This window comes from Mirounga angustirostris, unplaced genomic scaffold, assembly GCF_029215605.1.
Source record: "Mirounga angustirostris isolate CCGP_5_RB_7025 unplaced genomic scaffold, mMirAng1.0.hap1 SCAF_11, whole genome shotgun sequence".
NCBI classification, from domain to species: domain Eukaryota; kingdom Metazoa; phylum Chordata; class Mammalia; order Carnivora; family Phocidae; genus Mirounga; species Mirounga angustirostris.
Genome location: NW_026991719.1, coordinates 5,620,489 through 5,644,797, shown reverse-complemented (window position 1 = coordinate 5,644,797; position 24,309 = coordinate 5,620,489). Strand labels below are relative to the sequence as shown.

Here is a 24,309-nt window from a genome sequence, read left to right as displayed (position 1 = left end):
TAAAGGGATTAGAAGCATAAATGGGGGGGGCGCCTGGGTGGCTCAGTCGTTGAGCGCCTGCCTTCGGCTCAGGTCATGGTCCCAGGGTCCTGGGATCGAGCCCCGCGTCGGGCTCCCTGCTCAGCGGGAAGCCTGCTTCTCCCTCTCCCACTCCCCCTGCTTGTGTTCCCTCTCTCGCTGTCAAATAAATAAATAAAATCTTAAAAAAAAAAAGAAGCATAAATGGGCTTGTGAAGATCTTCGATCCTTAGTTAGCGAGTTAACAAATACTTTAGGTGTGACCAGCAGGATTCTTGACGTCCCCGGCGATCAGGACAGGGATGAGTTTTGCCCGAGAGGCCTGTGGGTTCTGTGTCGTGGCCCAGCTTCTGTGTGCTCTGAGCTCTCCGTGCTGCTGGGCACACTGGCTCTCCCTGGGGGATGACCCAGCGCCTCTCAGAAAGTAGCTGGGATGCTGTGATTTACAATCAGCAGCATGTATTCGGTCTTCATCTCTGGCACAGAGACTCCATAAACACGCAAACAGACAGGAGGCTGAACGGGGCGGTGAACACGGAGGTCTGGGGGAGAGCGGTGCCCCTGGGAGGGTGCGGAAGCTCTGTGTCCCTTCTCCCGGACCTGACTCTGGGCATCTCTTCATCTGCCTCATCCTGACTTACAGCCGTTTATCATAAACCGGTAGGTAATTTAGGAAGTAAATGTTTCTGAGTTCTGTGAGCCACTCTAGCAAATTACCTGAACCCAAGGAGTTGGTGGTTGGAACCTCCGCTTTATAGCAGGTAGTGAGAGTCACAGGTGACAACCTGGATTTGTGATTGGTCTCTGAAGTGGGGGGGCAGTCCTACAGGACTGAGCCCGTGCACTGCAGGGAGATGGTGTAGACGGTGTCAGAGGGGGACACCCTCCTCCCCGACATGGATGGTGTCCGTAGGGGATCTGATGCCGTCTGCAGGGACATGGTGTAGACGGTGTCAGAGGGGATGTCCCCCTGACATGGATGGTGTCTGTAAGGGATCTGATGCCATCTTCAGGGACATGGTGTAGATGGTATCAGAGGGGATGTCCCCCTGACGTGGATGATGTCCGTAGGGGATCCGATACCATCTGCAGGGACATGGTGTAGACAGTGTCAGAGGGGGATGCCCCCCCCCAACATGGATGGTGCCTGTAGGGGATCCGATGCCATCTTAGGGTAGATGGTGTCAGAACTGAGCTGAATTGTAGGACACCCCACTGGTGTTTGAGGTCGGCCGGTAGTGTGATAAACCCCTAGTACCTACACTGGATTTGGGTGCAGGAGACTGGAACCTCATAAATGTTCTTGGGAATCCAAACATTTATTTGAATTGTTTAAAGTACAACATTGTACATTAGAACCTGAGTCACGTAAGTGTCCCTTTCCTTTGAATCGTGTAGATGATTCAGGGCGTGTGCTGGTGGGAGGAGCAGTGGGTGGTCGATGCAGGTTTCCTCCCGTGGTCCTCAGTTTTCCCCTCCTAATCCTGCCTCACCACGGGTCAGGAGTCTTGTCCCCCACCGGCATCATTCCCCTGTGCTCCTGTCTTCCCAAGCCCACGAAACTCACAGACCTGTCGGGAAAGGTTCTTATCGGTCGACAATTTGTGCAGCTCAAACTGTTCTTCTCCACAAGGCTACTGGGAATCACAAAGCAGGAAAGTCTTGTGGAAGTTCTAACCATGCCACTTCCAAAACTAAGGGTTGGGTAAAGGAGAGATTTGAGGCCAGTGGAAAGTTCTGAGATCCTTATTACTAAACCACGTAGATAATCACCTTGCTCTCTAAAAGGAGGTGGTGGGTGGTGATGGGGGAGCGTGAGCTTGACGTGAGATGGCCCTGGGATTGCAGCTCACCCTCGCTACTGCTTGAATTGCGTGAAACTGGACACTGTTCTTAGTATTTTGGAACCTTGCGGTTTTTGTGTTTAATATGGGCAGGCTAACGTCACTTCCTCGGGGGTCTGCAAACGATGGCCCACAGGCCACATCCGGCCCACCGCCGGTTTTTGTAAATAAAATGGTATTGGCCCACGGCCACACTCCCTTGTTTACAGATCATCTGTGGCTGCTTTCGTGCCATCATGAGAGCTCCGTACTTGGGTGAGACCGTGCGGACCCCGAAGCCAGAACTATTCGCCCCCCAGCCCTCGACTGAACAGTTGATTGGGAGCCACTCTAGCAAATTAGTTGAACATAGGAGAGCTGTATGAATAGAAATAGAATGGTGTGGAAGCTCGTCAAGCACACGAAAGAGCACCGGACACACACCTGGAGAAAACAGTAGGTGGACGGGCCCTGCTGCAGCAGACGGAAATGTGCCCTGGAGAAACAAGCGTGGAACAGTGGAAATCCAGGGAGGTTCGAAGAGGGTCTGCTGCTCCCGGAGTTCAAGGTTCAGCTGGAGGAACAGATGCAAGGGGGGAAGAGTGATTGAAAGCTGGGAAAATATGGATATGCAGAGGAGGGTTTGTTTCCGTATGTCGTGGGAAATCATCTCTGAGGATGGCAGGTGGGGACTTTGGGAGGACACAGTATTGTACCCGGCAAGGACAAGGAGCGTGGGCTGGTGCATTCTGAGCTAATGGGGTCTGAAACCTAGTGACGAAGGAGCCCAACAGATTGTAGGGATTAAGAAAGGCACAAATGGGAAAGATGCAGCTGCATTAAAACAGCAAAATAGAAAGAACACTAAAACCAGAGCTGGATCGTGCCACAAAACAGCGCCAGAGAAGAAACAGCCTAGCCTAGGGTGGTGGAAACCAAAGTTTGAATTACCTGATTCGGAAGAATGTTTCCTGGTGTTCTGTTTGATTGGAGACTTCCTCTGAGTGCCATTGCATACGGGACATCTGAGGCTTGGGATCGTTCTGAATCACGTTTACACTGTCCTTGCTTTGCAATAAGTACGTGGTGAATGCAGTGTTCCACTGACCACGGGGGAACATCATGTTAAGAAATAGCAGTGACTAGGGCGCCTGGGTGGCTCAGTTGGTTAAGCATCTGCCTTCGGCTCAGGTTGTGATCCTGGAGTCCCGGGATCGAGTCCCACATCGGGCTCCCTGCTCAGCGGGGAGTCTGCTTCTCCCTCGGACCCTCTTCCTTCTTGTGCTGTCTCTCATTCTCTCTCTCAAATAAATAAATAAAATCTTTAAAAAAAAAAAGAAAAGAAATAGCAGTGACTATGCATATGCACTCAGTCTCGTCTTTCCTAAAGCATCCCCTTTCCTACTGCAACCGTCCCATCCCGTTCTTATAACTCTTGTTTGCAAGACACTCTTTGGTGGCTTTTCCAAAGAATAGGCACCAGCAGCTTGTGAGACGCAAACAACTCCTTCCCTCCTCCCCGTGCCCTCTCCTTGACTATGGCCTGTGAGCGAGCCTTCAGGAGCACTCTGCACTGTGTGTGGGATCAGCTGCACACCGGTCCTGTGCTATTGCAGGAGCCCCGGGCACCCGAGCTTTGTATGTACGGCCTCTGGCTCGCTGCCTGACACTTAGGAAGTGGTCACTAAGTACTGATGGGAAAGCATGAATGAGTGAATCAATGCACCCTTCAACTCCATCCCCAATCTAACGTATCATTGCTCTGCATTTGCTGACTCTTAGTATTTCATGTACAAAGTCGATTGAACATTTAGGGCCTTGCTCCGGGCGTTGATGTATAATGCTGGTACGTCTATGAAAAGCTCTCTGTATTGTTCCCAGGCCAGGTGGCATTTTCATAGTATTTCACTTACTTTCTTCACAGCTACAAAAAATACATATATAATGAAAAATACCAGCCGTACCTCTTTTTTAAATCAGAGCAGCCTTCCCGCCCAGTGAACGTGTACTGATTACCCATTCTTTCTGACCAGGAAATCACAATGTTGTACTTTGTTGCAGAAGAGCAACTTGGGAAAACCAGAAAGAGCACGATGCACATGCAGCCCCCTTTCCAACGACGACGGCCTGCGCGCCTCCTGGAAATCGGAGCCCCCTTCTATCAAGACAACCAACTGCAGGTGAAGGTCTACTGGAAAAAGACCGAAGGTGCGCAAACGCTCTCTGATGATTTGTCATCTACATCAAGTAGCCCAGTGACATCAGGTGGCTATTGAAAAAGTCAAGGTTGAGCCATGGTGTTGATAGTTTTTTTTTAAGATTTATTTATTTTAGAGAGAGAGAGAGAGAACATGAATGAGGGGAGGGGCAGAGGGAGGGGGAGAATCTCAAGCAGACTCAACGTTCAGCACAGAGCCCAATGTGGGGATCGATCTCATGACCCTGAGATCATGACCTGAGCTGAAACCAAGAGGCAGACTATTAACCGACTAGCTACCCAGGTGCTCCTACCACAGTGTTGATATTAAGGAAAATAGAGCCCGAACAAAACATTTAGATCCTTTTTTTTTTTTTTTAAATGCCTTGCTGTTGTGAAGTCTGAGTGAGCTGCCCCTCCTTTCCCAGGAATCCGTATCATGTTTGGAAATCAGCATCGGTCAGCCAGTTGCATTTTATCGTCTCAGGGATGTTAGCCTGTCTTCACTGCTTTCAGAAGGCCAGTCTTGTCTCCAAAACAATCAAGATACTCATTATTCTACACTGTAAATTTTTGTTCCAAATTAGTTTTTTGTTTAAAAAAAGATGCAGAGGAGCGCCTGGGTGGCTCAGTCGTTAAGCATCTGCCTTCGGCTCAGGTCATGATCCCGGGGTCCTGGGATTGAGCCCCGCATCGGGCTCCCTGCTCAGCGGGAAGCCTGCTTCTCCCTCTCCCTCTGCCTGCCGCTCACCCTGCTTGTGCTCTCTCTCTCTTTCTCTCTCAAATAAATAAATAAAATCTTTAAAAAAAAGATGCACAACCCCAATAATTTGGAAAATAGAGAAAGAAGTCACTTCAGTATTATCTCCTAGAAACAGCGTTTTGGCGGATGTCCTTTCGAAAGCTTCCTACACTTCTGTTCTTCCCTCATTTGTTTTTATTCACACAGATATATAATAGTTTTATGTAGAACATACGCACTTTCATATAACATGGGAGCATTCTGCATTATTTCTGGTGCCGTGTTTAAGTCACTGCTGTGTAGGGACATACAACAATATCCTAAAATACCATCATTCCACTACAGCCAAACCCTTGGATGCCTTCAGAGTTTCCATTTTACAAATAATACTGCAAGGAAGATTTACCCTTAGAATTAATTCTGTTTGTTTTGAGTATTTGTTTGAATAGTTGTCTAGGATAAATTCATTTCCTTTGGTTTTCTTTATTAAGACTTTTTTTGCATTATTGAAATAGTATTTTTGGAATTATTTGATCTACATTTCCATGTTTGTCACTCATATGCCTTTTGAAAACAAAAGAAAAATAGATTGTTTTAAGAGTTCGTTTTTAACAGTTCTTCCAGTTCTTCTGAAGTGCGGTGTTACTCAGGCCGTGTGCCACACAGAATATTGGTGTTGGTAGGGCGCCTGGGTGGCTCAGTCGGTTGAGCATCTGACTCTTGATCTTAGTTCAGGTCTTGATCTCAGGGTTGTGAATTCAGACCCCATGGTGGGATCCATGCTGGGCATGGAACCTACGTGTAAAAAAAAAAAAAAAGGGGGATATTGGTGTTGGAGTTCTTCTTGTTCCAGAATTTTCTTCCAAGCTGCTGACATCCATTCTGCAGCTAAAATAATATTACAATGAATATTAATGTTTTATTACTCTCATATATTAATTAAAACTAAATTGTATGCAGTGTTGTTTATTAAATTAAAAATTATTCATTAATATATAGTCCTATTCCTAAGTTTAATAGGTTTTAGAATAAATATTAAATTACAAAATTTATTTAATCTATTATATTTACCAATTTTAGATTAGAACTGTATATCATTGATATATCAATAGTAAAACATTGCCATAATATTGAAAATATAAACATCTTCTATAATGAAATAGAAATATAAACATTGAGAATACATCTTAAGCATACAAGAGCAAGCACTGTCATCATGACTTCTAAATGTGAAGGTTGGTTTTGCCAATATATTTTTTTTTATTTTTTATTTTTTTTAAGATTTTATTTATTTGTGAGAGAGAGAATGAGAGACAGAGAGCATGAGAAGGAGGAGGGTCAGAGGGAGAAGCAGACTCCCTGCTGAGCAGGGAGGCCGATGTGGGACTCGATCCCGGGACTCCAGGATCATGACCTGAGCCAAAGGCAGTTGCTTAACCAACTGAGCCACCCAGGTGCCCCAAGTTTTGCCGATATTTGAAATGTATACAACTTGGACCCATACGGTGTGTACTGGGCTTCTTGCAGTGAACACGATACAGGAAATGGGAAACGAACACATTCTGTTGCAGGACGCACTAATTCATCCATGTCTCATGCTGCTCCTAGCCCCTGGTAGAGCTCTGCTAATGGCTTTTTTCAGCCGGTGCTGGGGGATTTGGTTTGTCCCGCTGATGGGTTCTGCAGCACAGTGCTGCTGTGAACACAGGCCTTTGATGTACATATTCTCCCGGACGAGGGGGGACTCTTGGGTGATTCAAGCATGCAGAGCTTTGGAAGACACTGACGGTTTCCCACAGTGGTTGCACCAGCCATTCCCACTTGCAGGGCACGATCGTCCCAGTGCGCCCCCCTCTCTCTGCCGTGTGGAATTCCCATCTTTTTGACTTGAGCTGTTCTGGCACCCACGTCTTGATAACTCCGCGTTGTCTGAGCTTCCGTTTTTAAGCTGTTCAGGCAGGCTGTCCTTCCTGCAAGAGGCCTGTATACGTTGAGTATATGAGTCACCTGCTGGTTCCCTGGTTTTGGTGTTTTTTCCCTGTGTGACCTACTCTTACCTTCCTCCCTTTCTCAGTGGTTCTGAGTTTTAGAGGGGGGATCCATTCTTTACTTTGTTTCCTTTAGGTGAGAGCTCTTGCTGTCCTGGTTGAGGATCTTTGCTTATACAGGGTCACAAAGATCCTCCCGTCACCTCCTAGAAGTTAGACCGCTTCACCTTTCTCTCTTAGGCTGACTTCCACCTGGAACGGACTTTACTCGTAGGGCTCACTGTTCTTTTACTCTTCTCTCCCTCCTGATCTGCAGCTGACACAGCATCATTTATTTAAAGATGACTCCTTCTCCAAAGCTCTGGGCTGCTACACTGGCCCTACATCAAAAGTATGGGCAAGTTAACTTTTTAACTTTCTGTACAGTCATTGGGTATATTTTTCCAACTTTCTGGCACTACCTTGTTGTCTTAACTACCATAGATTTGTAAATATTTTTAATCATAGTTCAGTTTTTTTTTAACTTCATTTTCAAATCGTCTTGACTCTTCTTGGCCCTTTGTATTTTTATATTAATATTTGCATTAATTTGCCAATTTCCACAAAACCTTTGTAAGATCTTTGTTGAGATTACAATCAATCTATATGGTAATGACTGCAAAATTCACATCTTAAAAATCTCCACTTGATGCATAACTTTATTCAGGTTTTTAAAATTTTCTCTGAACAGTGATTTATAATATATAATGCAGAGGCTATAATACTTTTAATATGATTCTAAGGTGTTTGTGTTTATTTTGATCCCATTACATACATGCATACTTTTCCTCAGTTTTATTTTCTTTTTTTAAATTTAATTTAATTTTATTATGTTAGTCACCATACATCATTAGTTTTTGATGTAGTGATCCACGATTCATTGTTTTCATATAACACCCAGTGCTCCATTCAGTACGTGCCCTCTCTAATACCCATCACCAGGCTAACCCATCCCCCCACCTCCCTCCCCTCTAAAACCCTCAGTTTGTTTCTGAGAGTCCATAGTCTCTCATGGTTCGTCTCTCCCTCCAATTTCCCCCGCCTTCATTTTTCCCTTCCTTCTCCTAATGTCCTCCATGGTATTCTTTATGTTCCACAAATAAGTGAAACCATATGATAATTGACTTTCTCTGCTTGACTTATTTCACTTAGCATAATCTCCAGTCCCATCCATGTTGATGTAAAAGTTGGGTATTCATCCTTTCTGATGGCTGAGTAATATTCCATTGTATATGTGGACCACATCTTCTTTATCCATTCATCTGTTGAAGGGCATCTTGTGTCTCCACAGTTTGGCTATTGTGGAGATTACTGCTATGAACATTGGGGTGCCTATGGCCCTTCTTTTCACTACATCTGTGTCTTTGGGGTAAATACTCAGTAGTGCAATTGCTGGGTCATAGGGTAGCTCTATTTTTAATTTTTTGAGGCACCTCCACACTGTTTTCCAAAGTGGCTGTACCAACTTGCATTCCCACGAATAGTGTAAGAGGGTTCCCCTTTCTCCACCACCTCTCCAACATTTGTTGTTTCTTGCCTTGTTAATTTTTGCCATTCTAACTGGTGTAAGGTGGTATCTCAATGTGATTCTTAAAAAAATTTTTATTATGTTAATCACCATACATCATTAGTTTTTGATGTAGTGTTCCATGATTCATTGTTTGCGTATAACACGCAGTGCTCCATTCAATACGTGCCCTCTTTAATACCCATCACCAGGCTAACCCATCCCCCCACCCCCCTCCGCTCTAGAACCCTCAGTTTGTTTCTCAGAGTCCATAGTTTCTCAGGGTTCATCTCCCCCTCCTATTTCCCCCCCTTCATTTTACCCTTCTTCTTCTTTTTTTAACATACAATGTATTATTTGTTTCAGAGGTACAGGTCTGCAATTCAACAGTCTTACACAATTCACAGCGCTAACCATAGCACATACCCTCCCCAATGTCTATCACCCAGCCACCCCATCCCTCCCACCCCCAACCACTCCAGCAACCCTCAGTTTGTTTCCTGAGATTAAGAATTCCTCATATCAGTGAGATATGATACATGTCTTTCTCTGACTGACTTATTTTGCTCAGCATAATACCCTCCAGTTCCATCCACGTCATTGCAAATGGCAAGATTTCATTCCTTTTGATGGCTATGTAATATTCCATTGTATATCTTTACCACATCTTCTCAGTGTGATTTTGATTTGAATTTCCCTGATGGCTAATGATGATGAACATTTTTTCATGTGTCTGTTAGCCATTTGTATGTCTTCTTAGACATGTCTGTTCATGTCTTCTGCCCATTTTTTGACTTGAATTATTTGGTTTTTGGGTGTTGAGTTTGAGAAGTTCTTTATAGATCTTGGATACCAGCCCTTTATCTGTAGGGGGTCATTTGCAAATATCTTCTCCCAATCTATGGGTTGCCTCTTTGTTTTGTTGACTCTTTCCTTTGCTGTGCAGAAGCTTTTTATCTTGATGAAGTCCCAAAAGTTCATTTTTGCTTTTGTTTCACTAGCCTTTGGAGATGTATCTTGAAAGAAGTTGCTGTGGGCGATGTCAAAGAGGTTACTGCCTATGTTCTCCTCTAGGATTTGGATGGATTCCTGTCTCACATTGAGGTCTTTCATCCATTTTATCTTTGTGTATGGTGTTAGAGAATGGTTGAGTTTCATTCTTCTGTATATAGCTGTCCAATTTTCCCACCATTTATTGAATAGACTGTCTTTTTTCCATTGCATATTTTTTCCTGCTTTGTTGAAGATTATTTGACCATAGAGTTGAGGGTCCATATCTGTGCTCTCTATTCTATTCCATTGGTCTGTATGTCTGCTTTTGTGCCAGTGCCATGCTGTCTTGGTGATCACTGCTTTGTAATATAGCTTGGAATCAGGCAACGTGATGCCCTCAGCTTTGTTTTTCTTTTCAGCCTTTCCTTGGCAATTTGGGGTCTTTCCTGACTCCATACAAATTTTAGGATTGTTTGTTCTAGCACTTTGAAAAATGTCATTGGAATTTTGATTGGGATGGCATCGAAGGTATAGATTGCTCTGGGTCGCATAGACATTTTAACAATGTTTATTCTTCCGATCCATGAGCATGGAATGTTTTTCCATCTTTTTTGTCTTCTTCAATTTCGTTCATGAGTGTTCTGTAGTTTCTAGAGTATAGATCCTTTACCTCTTGGTTAGGTTTATTCCGAGGTATCTTATGGTTTTTGGTGCTATTGTAAAAGGAATCATTTCTCTAATTTCTTTTTCTACAGTTGCATTGTTAGTGTATAAGAAAGCAACTGATTTCTGTGCATTGATTTTGTATCCTGCCACATTACTGAATTGCTGGATGAGTTCTAGTAATTTGGGGGTGGAGTCTTTTGGGTTTTCCACATAAAGTATCATGTCATCTGCAGAGAGGGAGAGTTTGACTTCTTCTTTGCCAATCTGAATACCTTTTATTTCTTTTTGTTGTCTGATTGCTGTTGCTAGGACTTCTAGTACTATGTTGAACAACAGTGGTGAGAGTGGGCACCCTTGACGTGTTCCTGATCTTAAGGGAAAGGCTCTCAGCTTTTCCCCATTTAGGATGATATTCACTGTGGGTTTTTCATAGATGGATTTTATGAACTTGAGGAATGTCCCCTCCATCCCTATACTCTGAAGACTTTTAATCAGGAAAGGATGCTGTATTTTGTCAAATGCTTTTTCTGCATCAATTGAAAGGACCATATGGTTCTTCTCCCTCCTCTTATTAATGTGTTCTATCACACTGATTGATTTGCGAATGTTGAACCTTTGCATCCCACTTGGTCATGGTGGATGATCCTTTTAATGTATTGTTGGATCCTATAAGCTAGGATTTTGTTGAGAATTTTGGAATCCATATTCATCAGGAATACTGGTCTGAAATTCTTTTTGATGGGATCTTTGCCTGGTTTGGGGATTAAGGTGATGCTGGCCTCATAGAATGGAGTCTGGAAGCTTTCCTTCTGTTTCTATTTTTTTGAAACAGCTTCAGGGGAATAGGTATTATTTCTTCTTTGAATGTTTGGTAGAATTCCCCAGGGAATCCATCAAGCCCTGGACTCTTGTTTTTTGGGAGGTTTTTGATCACTGCTTCAATCTCGTTACTGGTTATTGGCCTATTCAGGTTGTCAATTTCTTCCTGTTTCAGTCTTGGCAATTTATAGGTTTCCAGGAAGGCCTCCATTTCTTCCAGGTTGCTCAATTTATTAGCATATAGTTGTTGATAATAATTTCTAATAATTGTTTCTATTTCCTTGGTGTTAGTCATGATCTCTCCCCTTTCATTCATAGTTTTATTAATTTTGGTCCTTTCTCTTTTCTTTTGGATAAGTCTGGCCAGTGGTTTATCGATCTTATTAATTCTTTCAAAGAACCAGCTTCTAGTTATGTTGATCTGATCTACTGTGTTTCTGGTTTCTAATTTATTGATCTCTGCTCTAATCTTAATTATTTCTCTTCTAATGCGTGGCCTAGGCATCGTTTGTTGCCTTTTCTCTAGTTCTTTAAGGTGTGAACTTAGTTGGTGAATTCGGGATTTTTCTATTTTTTTGAGTGAGGCTTGGATGGCTATGTATTTCCCCCTTAGGACCACCTTTGCAGTATCCCATAGGTTTTGGACCGATGTGTTTTTGTTCTCATTGGTTTCCATGAATTGTTTAAGTTCTTCTTTGATTTCCTGGTTGACCCAAACATTCCTGAGCAGAGTGGTCTTTAGCTTCCAAGTGTTTGAATTTCTTCCAAATTTTTTCTTGCGATTGAGTTCCAGTTTTAAAGCATTATGGTCTGAGAAGATGGAGGGAATAATCTCAATCTTTTGGTATCGGTTGAGACCTGATTTGTGACCCAGTATGTGGTCTGTTCTGGAGAAAGTTCCATGTGTGCTCGAGAAGAATGAGTATTCTGTTGTTTTAGGGTGAATGTTCTGTATATATCTATGAGGTCCATCTGGTCCAGTGTGTCATTCAAAGCTCTTGTTTCTTTGTTGATTTTCTGCTTAGATGATCTGTCTGTTGCTGAGAGTGGAGTATTGAGGTCTCCTACAATTAACATACTGTTATCAATATGACTCTTTATTTTGGTTAATGGTTGGCTTATGTAGATGGCTGCTCCCATGTTGGGGGCATAGATATTTACAATTGTTTGATCTTCTTGTTGGATAGACCCTTTAAGAATGATATAGTGTCCTTCTGTGTCTTTAGTTTAAATCTAATTTGTCTGATATAAGAATTGCTACCTCAGCTTTCCTTTGAGGTCCGTTGGCATTGGAAGATGGATCTCCATCCTTTCACTTTCAGTCTGGATGTATCTTTAGGTTCAAAATGAGTCTCTTGTAGACAGCATATGGATGGGTCCTGTCTTTTTATCCAATCTGCAACCCTGTGCCATTTTATGGGAGCATTTAGGCCGTTCATGTTGAAGAGTGATTATTGAAAGATATGTATTTATTGTCATCGTGTTGCCGTGAAAACCTTGTTTTTATAGATTCTCTCTGTAAATTTCTGTTCTATATCACTCTTGGAGTCTTTCTCCTTTTATAGAACCCCCCTTTAATATTTCTTGCAGGGCCGGCTTAGTGGTCACATATTCTTTCAGTTTCTGCCCAGGGTCTTGGAAGCTCTGCATCTCTCCATCCATTGTAAGTGACAGCCTTGCCGGATAAAGTAGTTTTGGCTGCATGTTCTTCTCGTTTAGTACCCTGAATATGTCTTGCCAGGCCTTTCTGGCTTGCCAGGTCTCTGTGGACAGGTCTGACATTATTCTGATGTTCCTCCCTCTGTACATAAGGAATCTCTTCAGTTTTATTTTCTAACTTTGGCTGTCATATATATACAGCTTCTCTTTATGCCTGGATGGCAAATCTGACTATATTGTTATATTCCCTTGATCATTACAGTATTTCATATGATGATCCTTTCCCATTTTTCCATGAAAGCAATTGTGTAGCTCGTACATAATGAGAATGTTATATTTTCTTTTCCACACTTTTGACATTTTCCTTCTCTCCCTTGCTTTAACACTAGCTGCGACATTCAGTACAGGGTGGAGTAGGGGTGATTATTGCAGACGTGATGTTTATTTTTTTATTTTTGACTCCTTCATTTCTGTTTATTCAAAGTAGAGATTAAACAGAAGCACCGCTTTCTTTCCTTCTTCTTGGTTACTTGGTTGATGATTTACTAGTAATTCTGAGTAATTATATGGAAACAAGTTAACGGTACTGATCGCTGAGAAAAGTCACTGTACTAAACATCTGTAGGGAATTATTATACTTAAAACATTGCACGCTTGTAAACTACTGTTTGAACCACGATAACATAGAGTTTAAGTCTTTAAAATGAGATATATTTTGTTTAAAAGCCCAGGTGAACCACTCACCAACTGTGTAATGTCCCGCAAATCACTCACCACTCAGCACATCAGTTTCTCATGTATAAAATGGGAATAACAGTGCCCATCTCAGAGGGGCAGTGGGTGACATAATGGGATCTGTGTGCTTGTGTGTATGACTACAAGCGTGTGCAATACATAATGGATTTTATATGCAAATTTCTGCACTATTTTTCCCAGCTTTATGGAGATAGAATTGACCCAGAACATTGTGCGTATCGAAGGTACACTATGTGATGATTTGATGTATATTTCTACCGTGATATGATTTGCACAATAAGGTTATTGAGCACCTTAACCCCAGGCATGATGTCTAATTGTAAGGTTTCTGCAGATACCCTTTACCAGATGAATAAAATCCCCTACTGCTCTTTTTTCTTTCTTTTTTTTTTTCTAAAGATTTTATTAATTTTAGAGAGAGAGAAAAAGAGAGACAGAGAGAGTGTGCACGAGCAGGGGGAGGGGTAGAGGGAGAGGAAGAAGCAGACTCCCCGCCGAGCAGGGAGTCCAGCGTGGGGCTTGATCCCAGGACCCTGAGATCATGACCTGAGCGGAAGGCAGATGCTGAACCCACTGAGCCACCCAGGCGCCCCATCCCCTACTGCTCTTAACTTCAATGTTTTGTTTTTTTTTTATCATGGATGCATATTGATTTTTATCAAATATTCTTCCTGAAAGTAATGACAAGATCAGTGACTTTTTCTCCTTTCTTCTATTAACATGATGAACTAAAGAGATAATGATAGACTACCTCATAGGTTTGTTGTGGGGATTAAATGAGAGTATACATACCGAATGCTTGGGGACAGTGCCAGCACAAAGTAATCACCCCATAAATGTCAGGGTTCTTACGGGGTTTCCCGTAGGTGGAGCCCTGGAGTGGCCCAAGGGCAGAGGGGAGACAGGACTTCAGGAAGGAGAGTGAGCGCCTCTGAGCTAGAGGCTTCTTGTGGTTTTAGGACCAACTCTGTTTTCCTCCTCTGCAGACAACAAAGTATGATACTTTCACAAACGTTCTAGATTGAATTTGCAGTCCAAATGCGATTAATTCTAAGCATTCAATTTGGCAGATGAAATGGGATCAACCATCACTGCATCTATCAGCAGCAGGAAATGGTCAGTATTCCCATACAGTAATGACTGGAGTGCATGACAGCCACGGAGTTGTTTTTCTCAAAGATTGTGCGTGTGTGGGTGCACGTGTGGTGTGTGCGCATGGTGTGTGTGTTTGGTTGTGTGTACGTACATGCACCGTATCTACACATTCCTTTCTGTACATATCCCTGGAGCTCAGGATTTAGTTGTGTGGTCAGAATGCGGATTGAACTGGAAGCATGGTGCAGAGAGGTAGTGACTTCGCTGTTGGAGTCTGCGCATGGAGGTTGATTTCCACCAGATCACATGGCCACTTAGGGACCAAGAACAAGTCATGCTCTAACTAGAGTTTTGTCTTTTTTCCAGAAAAGCCCTTTACCTTAAAATATATCCATCCCATTTCCCTTTTGATTTTAAATTTGAAAGCCAAATTAACATCTAAAACTCAGTGGAGCGTCCCTGTGCCAGAGCCCTCCGTAGGAGGAGACTGTGGAAACTTTGGGTGCTCATCAAGGTGCAGAGCATGTGGTCCAAACTCATCCCACATTTGTTCTCCTTCCAGAAGCCCGTTAGGCAGACACCATGGGACCTAAAGAATCCCAAACCAGAGTTCCCCCAGACATTGATGAAGCATGTGCTCTTCATAACTATCACAAGTGTAGGAAACGAGACACCTTTTAAGTCAACACACAGTCCTGCTCTTCTACGAATTCTTTGTAGAATGTGAATATGAGATCTTTCTCTGTCCTGGAAAAGGACATTCTGGCTGGTTTTTCTGGACTCTCTGACTCTGTAAAATCATGGGTTGTGTGCACCATATGCAACTCGATAGACAGACCTATCTCAAGTGGTTTTAAAGTCTGACAAGAGTACCTAAATTGAATATTCTTGAATCGTAACTAATTTCCACCAGTGGATACACTGAGTTGAAAACCTCAAAAAAACTGAATGCTTGTGACAAATCAGAGTAGATGAGAATCTTGTTCACTAATCGAGACAAAATTATAAGTAGAAATTGGTTTCCAGATATCTGTCACATTTCCTAAAAGTGAGGGTGGCCAGCGTGTTGGTTTTGGACTTGGAGCTAGGAACTCAAAAGCACAAATCTGTTCACTTTCCCTGAAGTTTACCAAAGAGAGAGCTTCCATTTTTTTTTTTTTTTGTATTATTTATGATGACACAGCATATGATTTTGTAGGAAAATGACTCAAACATCATGTTAGCCCAACTGAGTGCCTACGGTAGCTGGGTTATAACAGTGAATGCTCTGGAAGGAAATAAATATCCTCAACAGTGAATTTGTAGTTCTAAAAGGAACAGTTCACTGAGCTACTTTTATTAGTTAGTAATTTTATTATTCTACAGACAACAGTTCAGTTTTACTGTGTGACAACAGAATCCACAATTGATTCTTTTAGGCTTTTTGGTTTAGACTTAGTGTTTGCACTCCAAAAATATGAAAAAGAGAAAACATTCATACTTCTACTTTGAGTAGAAATGCCTTCTGCCTAGTAGATGTTAAAAATTTTTCTTTTACAAAATTGTACAAAGTCAGAAAGTCTGACGAAAGCATTTTTACGAATATAAAGAGAACAAGGCACTAGTTCGTGAAAGCATGTCATTCAGCTAACGTTGACTGAGCACCTACTACATACCAGGTGCTATTTCTGGTGTTGGAGACGCTGCAAAGAACAGAAATTCCTGCTCTGGGGAACTGGCATTTTCTGATGCGTTTCCAAGTGTTTGTGCCCGGACTCCAGTGTTGTGACTTCCCATTTTTGGTGACGGTGGCTGTCCCATGGCACTCCAAGATGGCCTCTTTCTCAGCGCTCTGATTTCAGTCACCCCAGCACTCTTGATCATTAGACTTTTGGAATTTAGAGATTAACATTTAATTAAAAATTTCACAGCCTTGGGGCGCCTGGGTGGTGCAGTCAGTTGAGTGTCTGACTCTTGGTTTGGGGTCCGGTCATGATCTCAAGGTCCTGGGGTTGAGCCCCATGTTGGGCTCCACGCTCAGTGGGGAATCTGCTTGGGATTCTCTCTCCTACTCCCTCTGCCCCTTCTGCTTATGCTTGCTCGCTCGCTCTCTGTCTCTCTCTCTAAAATAAATAAATCCTAAAAGTACTTTTTAATTTATTTGTGGAAGGAAGAACTTAATTTCAAGAACCAGAGCAACACAAGGCATTTGGCATAGAATTTTCACACGGTATCCCCTTAGGAAACATTTGATTTGATGATGTTTTTAATATTCTAGTTCTAGATTGGGTCCTGAAGTCATATCCTAAATACAAACTTGCAGGATTTTCATAACTGCCAGGATGAAACTAAAGACAGATATTTGTATAAATGAGTTACGTGGATACAACTCAGCTAACATTACAGGCATGAGTATTTTATGGTCTACATTTTGAAAAAATTCCAGTATAATTAACATGCAGTGGTCTGTACTTTTAGGTCTACAATTTAGTGATTCAACAATTCTTTAGGGGTGGATGTAACTTTTTTGAATTAGTTTTTATATTTTATTTTCATTCCAGTGCAGTTAACGTACAGTGTCTCATTAGCCTCTGATGCCAATACAGTGATCCAGCAATTCCATATATTACTCGGTGCTCATCATGATGAGTGTGCTCTTCATCCCTCTCACCTATTTTACCAACTGGCCCACCCCCTCCTCTGGTAACCACCAGTTGTCTAGAGTTAGGAGTCTGTTTCATGGTTTGTCTCTTTTTCCTCTTGCTTGTTTCTTTTGTTTCTTGAATCCCACATATGAGTGAAATCATACGGTATTTGTCTTTCTCTGACTTTCTCTGACTGATTTCACTTAGCATTATACTCTCTAGATCCATCAATGGTGTTACAAATGGCAAGATTTCATTCTTTTCTATGCCTGAAGAATATTCCATTGTGTGTGTGTGTATACACCACATCTTTATCCATCAACTGATGGACACTTGGGCTGCTTCCATAATTTGGCTGTTGTAAATAATGCTGCTATAAACATAGGGGTGCATATAGCTTTCTGAATTAGTGTTTTTGTATTTGGGGGTAAATACCCAGTAGCGGAATTACTGGATCATGTGGTAATTCTATTTTTAATTATTTGAGGAACTCCCATACTGTTTTCCAGAGTGGTTGCACCAGTTTGCGTTCCCACCAACAGTGCATGAGAGTTCCTTTTTCACCACATCCTTGCCAACACTGGTTTCCTCTGTTTTTTTTTTTTTTTTTATTTTAGCCATTCTGACAGGTGTGAGGTGGTATCCCATAGTTTTGATTTGCATTTCCCTGATGTTGAGCATCTTCTCATGTGTCTGTTGGCCATCTGTATGTCTTCTTTAGAGAAAGGTCCGTTCATTTGTTCTGCCCATTTTTTAATTGGGTTATTTGCGTTTTTGGTGTTGAGTTGTATCAGTTCTTTATATATTTTGGATACTAACCCTTTATTGGACATGTCATTTGTAAATATCTTCTCCCATTTAGTAGGCTGTCTTTTAGTTCTGTTGTTGCCTTCACTGTGCAGAAGGTTTTAATTTTGATGAAGTCCCAACAATTTATTTTTGCTTTTGTTTCCCTTGCCTCCGGAGATATATCTAGAAAAATGTTGCTAGGGCTGACGTCAGAGACATTACTTAACGACTGAGCCACCCAGGCGCCCTTGACGTCAGAGACATTACTGACTGTGCTCTCTTGGAGGATGTTTATGGTTTCAGGTCTCACATTTAGGTCTTTAATCCATTTTGAACTTATATTTGTTTATGATGTAAGAAAGTGGTCCAGTTTCATTCTTTTGTGTGTATCTGTTCAGTTCTCCCAAAACCATTTGTTGAAGACACATTTTCCCATTGCATATTCTTGCCTCCTTGGTGAAAGATTAATGAACATATAATTATAGGTTTATTTCTGGGTTCTCTCCATTCTGTGCCACTGATCTACATGTCTGTTTTTATGGCACTACCATTCTGTTTTGATTACTACAGCTTTGTAGTGTATCTTGGTATCTGAGATCGTGATACCTCCAGTTTTGTTCTTCTCTTTCAAGATTGCTTTGGCTCTTCAGAGTCTTCTGTAGTCCCATATAAATTTTAGGATTGTTTGTTCTAGCTGTGTGAAAAATGCTCCTGGTATTTTGATTGCATTAAGTGTGTAGATTGCTTTGGGTAGTATGAGCATTTTAAGAATATCTGTTCCTCCAATCCAAGAGCATGGAATTTCCTTCCATCTGTTTGTGTCATCTACAGTTTCTTTCTTTCTTTCTTTCGAGTAGGCTCCATGCCCAACATGGGGCTTGACCCTAAAATTCAAGAGTCACATGCTCTACCAACTGAGCCATCCAGGCTCTTCAGTTTCTCTCATCCATGTTTTATAGCTTTCAGAGTACAGGTCTTTTACTTCCTTGATTAAGTTTATTCCTAGGTACTTTATTATTTTTGGTGCAATTGTAAAGGATTGTTTTCTTAATTTCTCTGCTATGGTGGTATTAGTGTATAGAAATGCAACAGATTTCTGGATATTGGTTTCATATCCTGCAATTTTACTGAATTAATTGATCAGTTCTATTAGTTTTTTGGGGGGAATTTTAGGCTTATCTATATATAGTATTATGTCATCTGCAAATAGTGAAAGTTTTACCTTTTCCTTACCAATGTGGATGCATTTTATTTCTTTTTCTTGTCTGATTGCTGTGGCTTTGCCTTTCACTATTATTTTGAATAAAAGTGGTGAGAGTGGACATCCTTGTCTTATTTCTGACCTTAGGAGAAAAGCTCTCAGTTTTTCACCATTGAGTATAATGTTAGCTGTGTGTTTTTCATAGATGGCCTTTATTACGTTCAGGTATGTTCCCTAAACCTACTTTGTTGAGGGTTATCATGAATGGATGTTGTACTTTGTCAAATGCTTTTTTTTTTTTTCATCTCTTGAAATGATACGGTTTTTGTCCTTTCCCTTGTTGATATATCACATTGATTGGCTTGCAAATATCGAACCACCCTTGTGTCCCAGGAGTAAATCCTACTTGATGGTGGAGAATGATTTTGTTAATGTATTGTTGGATTTGATTTGCTGATATTTTGCTGAGGACTTTTGCATCTATCTTCATCAAGGATATTGGCCTGTAGTTCCTTTTTTTTGTAGTATCTTTATCTGGTTTTGGTATCAGGGCAATGCTGGCATTATACAATGAATTTGGAAGTTTGCCTTCTATTTTTTGGAATAGTTTGAGAAGAATAGGTATTAACTCTTCTTTAAATGTTTGGTAGAATTTGCCTGTGAAGCTCTCTGGTCCTAGACTTGTGTTTGTTGGGAATTTTAAAATTATTATTATTATTGATTCAGTTTCCTTTCTGATAATCAGTCTGCTCAAATTTCCTATTGCTTCCTGATTTAATTTTGGGAGGTATATGTTTCTAGGAACTTATCCATTTCTTATAGGTTGTCCAGTTTGTTGGCATATAATTGTTCATAATATTCTGTTAATCCTTTGTATCTGTGGTGTTGATTGTTATTTCTCCTCTTTCATTTCTGATTTTGTTTTTGTTTTTTAAGATTTTATTTATTTATTTGACAGAAAGAGAGAGAGCCCGAGTGGGGAGGAAGGGGGAAGGGAGACACAGGCTCCCCGCTGAGCAGGGAGCCCAACACGGGGCTCAATCCCAGAACCCTGTTATCATGACCTGAGCCGAAGGCAGTCGCTTAACTGACTAAGCCACCCAGGCACCCCATGATTTTGTTTGAGTCCTCTTTCTTTCTTTTTCTTTCTTTTTTAATGAATCTGGCTAAAGGTGTATCAATTTTGTTGCTTTTTTCAAAGAACCAGGTCCTGGTTTCATTGATCTGTTGTTTTTGTTTGCTTGCTTGCTTCTATTTCATTTATTTCTGCTCTAATCTTTATTATTTCCTTCCTTTTACTGGTTTGGGTTTTGTTTGTTCTTCTTGTTCCAGCTTCTTTAGGTGTAAGGTTAGTCTGAGATTTTTCTTGCTTCTTGAGGTAGGCCTGTATTGCTATAAGCTTCCGTCTTAGAACGACTTTAATGCATTCCAAAGATTTTGAAGCATGTGTTTTCATTTTCATTTATCTTCATGTATTTTTTGTTTCCTCTTTGATTTCATGGGTGATCCAATCATTATTTAGTAGCGTGTTACGTAACCTCCATGTATTTGTGTTCTTTCTAGATTTTTTTCTTGTGTTTGGTTGATTTCTAGTTTCATAGTGTTGTGGTTGGGAAAGATGCATAGTAGGATTCAGTCTTTTTAAATTTGTCGAGACTTGCTTTGTAGCCAAATATGTGATCTACTCTGGAGAATGTCCCATGTGCACTTAAAAAGAATGTGTGTTCTGCTGTTTGAGGATGGAATGTTATATCTGTTAGATCCATCTGGTCCAGTGTGTCATTCGAAGCCACTGTTTCCTTGTTGATTTTCTGCTTAGTTGACCTATCCACTGATGTAAGTGGGGTGTTATTTAAAGTCCCCTGCTATTATTCTATTATTATCAATTACTTCCTTTTTATTAACTGGTTTATGTATTTGTGTGCTCCCATATGGGTGCATAAATATTTACAATTATTGTATCTTTGTTGAATTGTTCCCATTATGATTATGTAGTGTCCTTTGTCTTTTGTTACAGTCTTTGTTTTAAAGACTCTTCTGATTTAACTATTGCTACGCAGGCTTCCTTATCACTTCCCTTTGTATGATAAATGTTTCTCCATCCCCTCACTTTCAATCTACATGTGTCTTTAGGTCTGAAATGAGTCTCTTGCAGGCAGCACGTAGATGGGGCTTGCTTTTTTTATCCTGTGGATGATGGATGTCTTTTGATTGTTCAGTCCATTTACATTCAAAGTAATTTTTGATAGGTACATACTTACTGCCATTTGGTTACTTGTTTTACAGTTGTTTTTGCAGTTCTTTTTTCTTCTCTCGCCCTCTTTTCTGCGTCTCCTGCTCTTGAAAGCAGTGGCCTTATGAAGGGTTGTCGTGTCCTGCTGTGCAGTGTCTCGGTTCACCAGGGCCTGGCCCTTCAGAGGTGTGCCCTGTGTGTGTTGCATGCGCCCTCCTCTTTTGGCTGAGCTGCATTTGCCTTCAGTCCAGTTGTCTGCAGTGGCTCTCCTTGCCTGTCTTGGGCAGGGACTGGTCCCTGTGCTGCTGATGGGCCAGTGTGGGGCCACGCTGGACTTGAGGTGGGTGAGACCTGGCATTTGCCAGAGCTGCAGCAGCTCCCAAGTATAGGGCACGCTCTCCGCGCTCCGCGTCGTCCTCTGAGAAGCGTGTGCTGGTGGGTCGGCCTGCAGTCAGCCCCGACGTGGGCCCCCAGCCCATTGCTGGGGGCTGTAGTCAGACGGCATGTCGGCTCCCTCCCCGTCTCCCCAGGGCAGGCGTCACTTTGGGGGTGATGTTGGCACAGTGCCAGGCTTGTGGCACCACTTTCGATGGGCTCTGGCCAAAACGGTGCTGGAGGGGGTGGGTAGCTCCGGAGCATGTGGGGGCAGGGTGTGTGCCGTCAGCGAGGTTCCTGAGGGCCTCCTGTAGGGGTGGGCTTGCAGCTGAGCTCTGGTTTCGGGGCTGTGTTAGCAAGGACGGTATTTGTGCTGCATGGGTCCACAGGTGTCTGTGTATCGAGGGCGGGGGTGGGGGAGGGAAATGGTGCCTGCGCTCTTTTGTTCTTGGAGAAATTTCCCAAAGATCTTTGCCTCTGCAGCACCCATTTTGAGACTAGGAAACAAATCTCCCTGCTGTGTAGCCCGGGTGTTTTGCAAAGTGCTGCTTCTGTGCGGTCTCTTTAAGGCTGGGGACCCCGATTCCCCTCACCCTCCAGCTCTCCAGTCACACCTGCGAGTTTGAGAGTTCCAGGTGTTCGGCCCTACGGATGGAAGAATTTGTGGAATTATATCCCTCTGCTTTTCAGAGCCAGATGCGATGGGGCTTTGTCTTCCCTGCGTGGGTGCCTCGGGAGGCTGGCGTGAGGCTCTCTTTCCAACCCCTCTCCATGCCCATGGAGTCCCTCTCTCCGGGGACACTCCTGCAGGTCGGGTTCATTCCCAACTGTGTCTCCACCCTTCCTATACCCTCTTTGAAGTGGCCTCTTGTCTGCATGTAGCTGTGCAGTCTGTCCTGCCGGTCTTCAGGAGGTTTTCTGGGTTATGTATGCTGACACACTGTGGGGGGTGTCTTGCTGTATCTGTGTGGTGATGTGAGCTTCGGATATTCCCACTCTGCCATCTTCCCTGCAAGTCCAGGAAAATGATACTGAACGCCATCGGGGTGAATGACATTGTTCATAGAGGTGGGGTACACAGAGATGGGAGGGCCATGTACTTGGGCAAAGCAGCGTCTAGAGCTGGCGGGGGGTGGAGTCGAAGGGAGTGACCGCATGTCACTGGACGGAGTTGAAGGAGGTGACTGTGTGTCACCGGACAGAGTCAAAGTGGGTGACCGAGTGTCACCAGAGTCGAGGGGTTGACCACCTGTCACTGGATGCAGAAGGGGGTGACCGAGTGTCACCAGAGTCGAGGGGTTGACCACCTGTCACTGGATGCAGAAGGGGGTGACCGAGTGTCACCAGATGGAGTAGCAGGGGTAACCGAGTGTCACTGGATGGAGTAGAAGGGGGTGACCGTGTGTCACTGGACAGAGTCAAGGGGGGTGACTGCCTGTCACCAGACGGAGTCGAAGGGGGTGACCATGTGTCACTGGATGGAGTAGAAGGAGTGACTGCATGTCACCAGATGGAGTTGGGGGTGACCACGTGTCACCAGAGTTGAAGGGGGTGACCGAGTGTCACTGGATGGAGTAGAAGGGGGTAACCGAGTGTGACTGGATGGAGTTGAAGGAGGTGACCAAGTGTCACCAGATGGAGTTGAGGGGGGTGACCGAATGTCACTCTCAGTGCCTCCTCTTAGGAAAACAGGACCATGTTGTAAAGAATGCGTAGGATTCTTAAGAGTCCCTAGAGTCCTCGGGTATCAACTGCATACCATATATCATTGTATTACAGCAAACTGGAATCAATCCCCTGAGCAGAGAATGTCAGCCCCAAAGCGGACAAGAGTCTGTTCCTATCTCATGGCTTTCTTACCTGCTTCCCTGTGGCCAGAACTCACCATCCAATATGGTAGCCATTAGCAACCTGTAGTTGTCTGAATGTAAACTGATTACAGTGAATTAAAAATCTGATTCCTCAGTCGCACTAGCAATATTTCATCTGCTTTACAGGCAGGAGTGACTAGGGGCCACCACGTGTAGAATATTTTCAACGTCGTAGACAGTTGTGTGGGCGGTGCTGGCCAGAGGACCTGCTCACAGTCATCTACACCGCCCACGCCATCCACCAGGCATGCCCATGGCCATCTACACTGCCCACGCCAACTGCCAGGCCTGCTCACGGCCATCTACACCGCCCATGGTCATCTACACTGCCCACACCAACCACCAGGCCTCATCCCCATGTTCACTTGAAAGATCTCCTGGGGGTGCCTGGAGACAACTGGGGGCTCAGTTGGTCAAGCGTCTGCTTATGGCTCAGGCCATGATCTCAGGGTCCTGGGATGGAGCCCCGCTCAGTGGGGAGTCTGCTTCTACCTCCCCAGCCCCACTTGTGCTCTCTCATTCTCAAATAAATAAAAAAAATTATTTTTTAAAAAAGGAAAGATCTCCAAGGGGATAAGCCAGCCACTGTTCTGCAATTGTAACGTTTGGCAATATACCACCTGCCCCCTTACGTTCCCTATTAATCTGTATGTAGCCAAATTACCTTCTAGCCTAACGCAGATCCTGCTTATGTACATTGTTGTTTCTATAGCCCTGTTAGTTTTTAAGATCCAGGGGAACAGCTGTTTCTGCGTGGTTACTTCAGTCTATGCCTGGAAGAGCCCCACTTGAATGCGAGCCGATGCATTCACTCAGTGGCCCCATACTTGCGTATACCATACAGTGCTTTCCCAATGCCTGCTGTGTAAATCTTAAAGCCTCCGGGAAGGGGTTCCCCTTTTAAGTAAACACCG

At 43.0% G+C, this 24,309-nt stretch overlaps 1 protein-coding gene across 5 annotated transcripts in view; it reads left to right on the top strand.

The window, feature by feature from the left end:
• The window catches only part of ANOS1 (anosmin 1), a 187,377-nt gene that overhangs the window by 151,104 nt on the left and 11,964 nt on the right, over positions 1–24,309 (top strand). For 4 of the 5 annotated variants that reach the window (XR_010406022.1, XR_010406021.1, XM_064573703.1 and 1 more), the window contains exon 9: positions 3,903–4,049. The exons of the other annotated variant lie outside the window; for it this stretch is intronic. Coding sequence is in view for 2 of the 4 variants with exons in the window: in XM_064573703.1 (XP_064429773.1) it covers positions 3,903–4,049 (147 nt within the window). In the remaining 2 variants the exon portion in view is untranslated. The remainder of the gene's footprint in view (positions 1–3,902; positions 4,050–24,309) is intronic. 5 annotated transcript variants of the gene reach the window in all.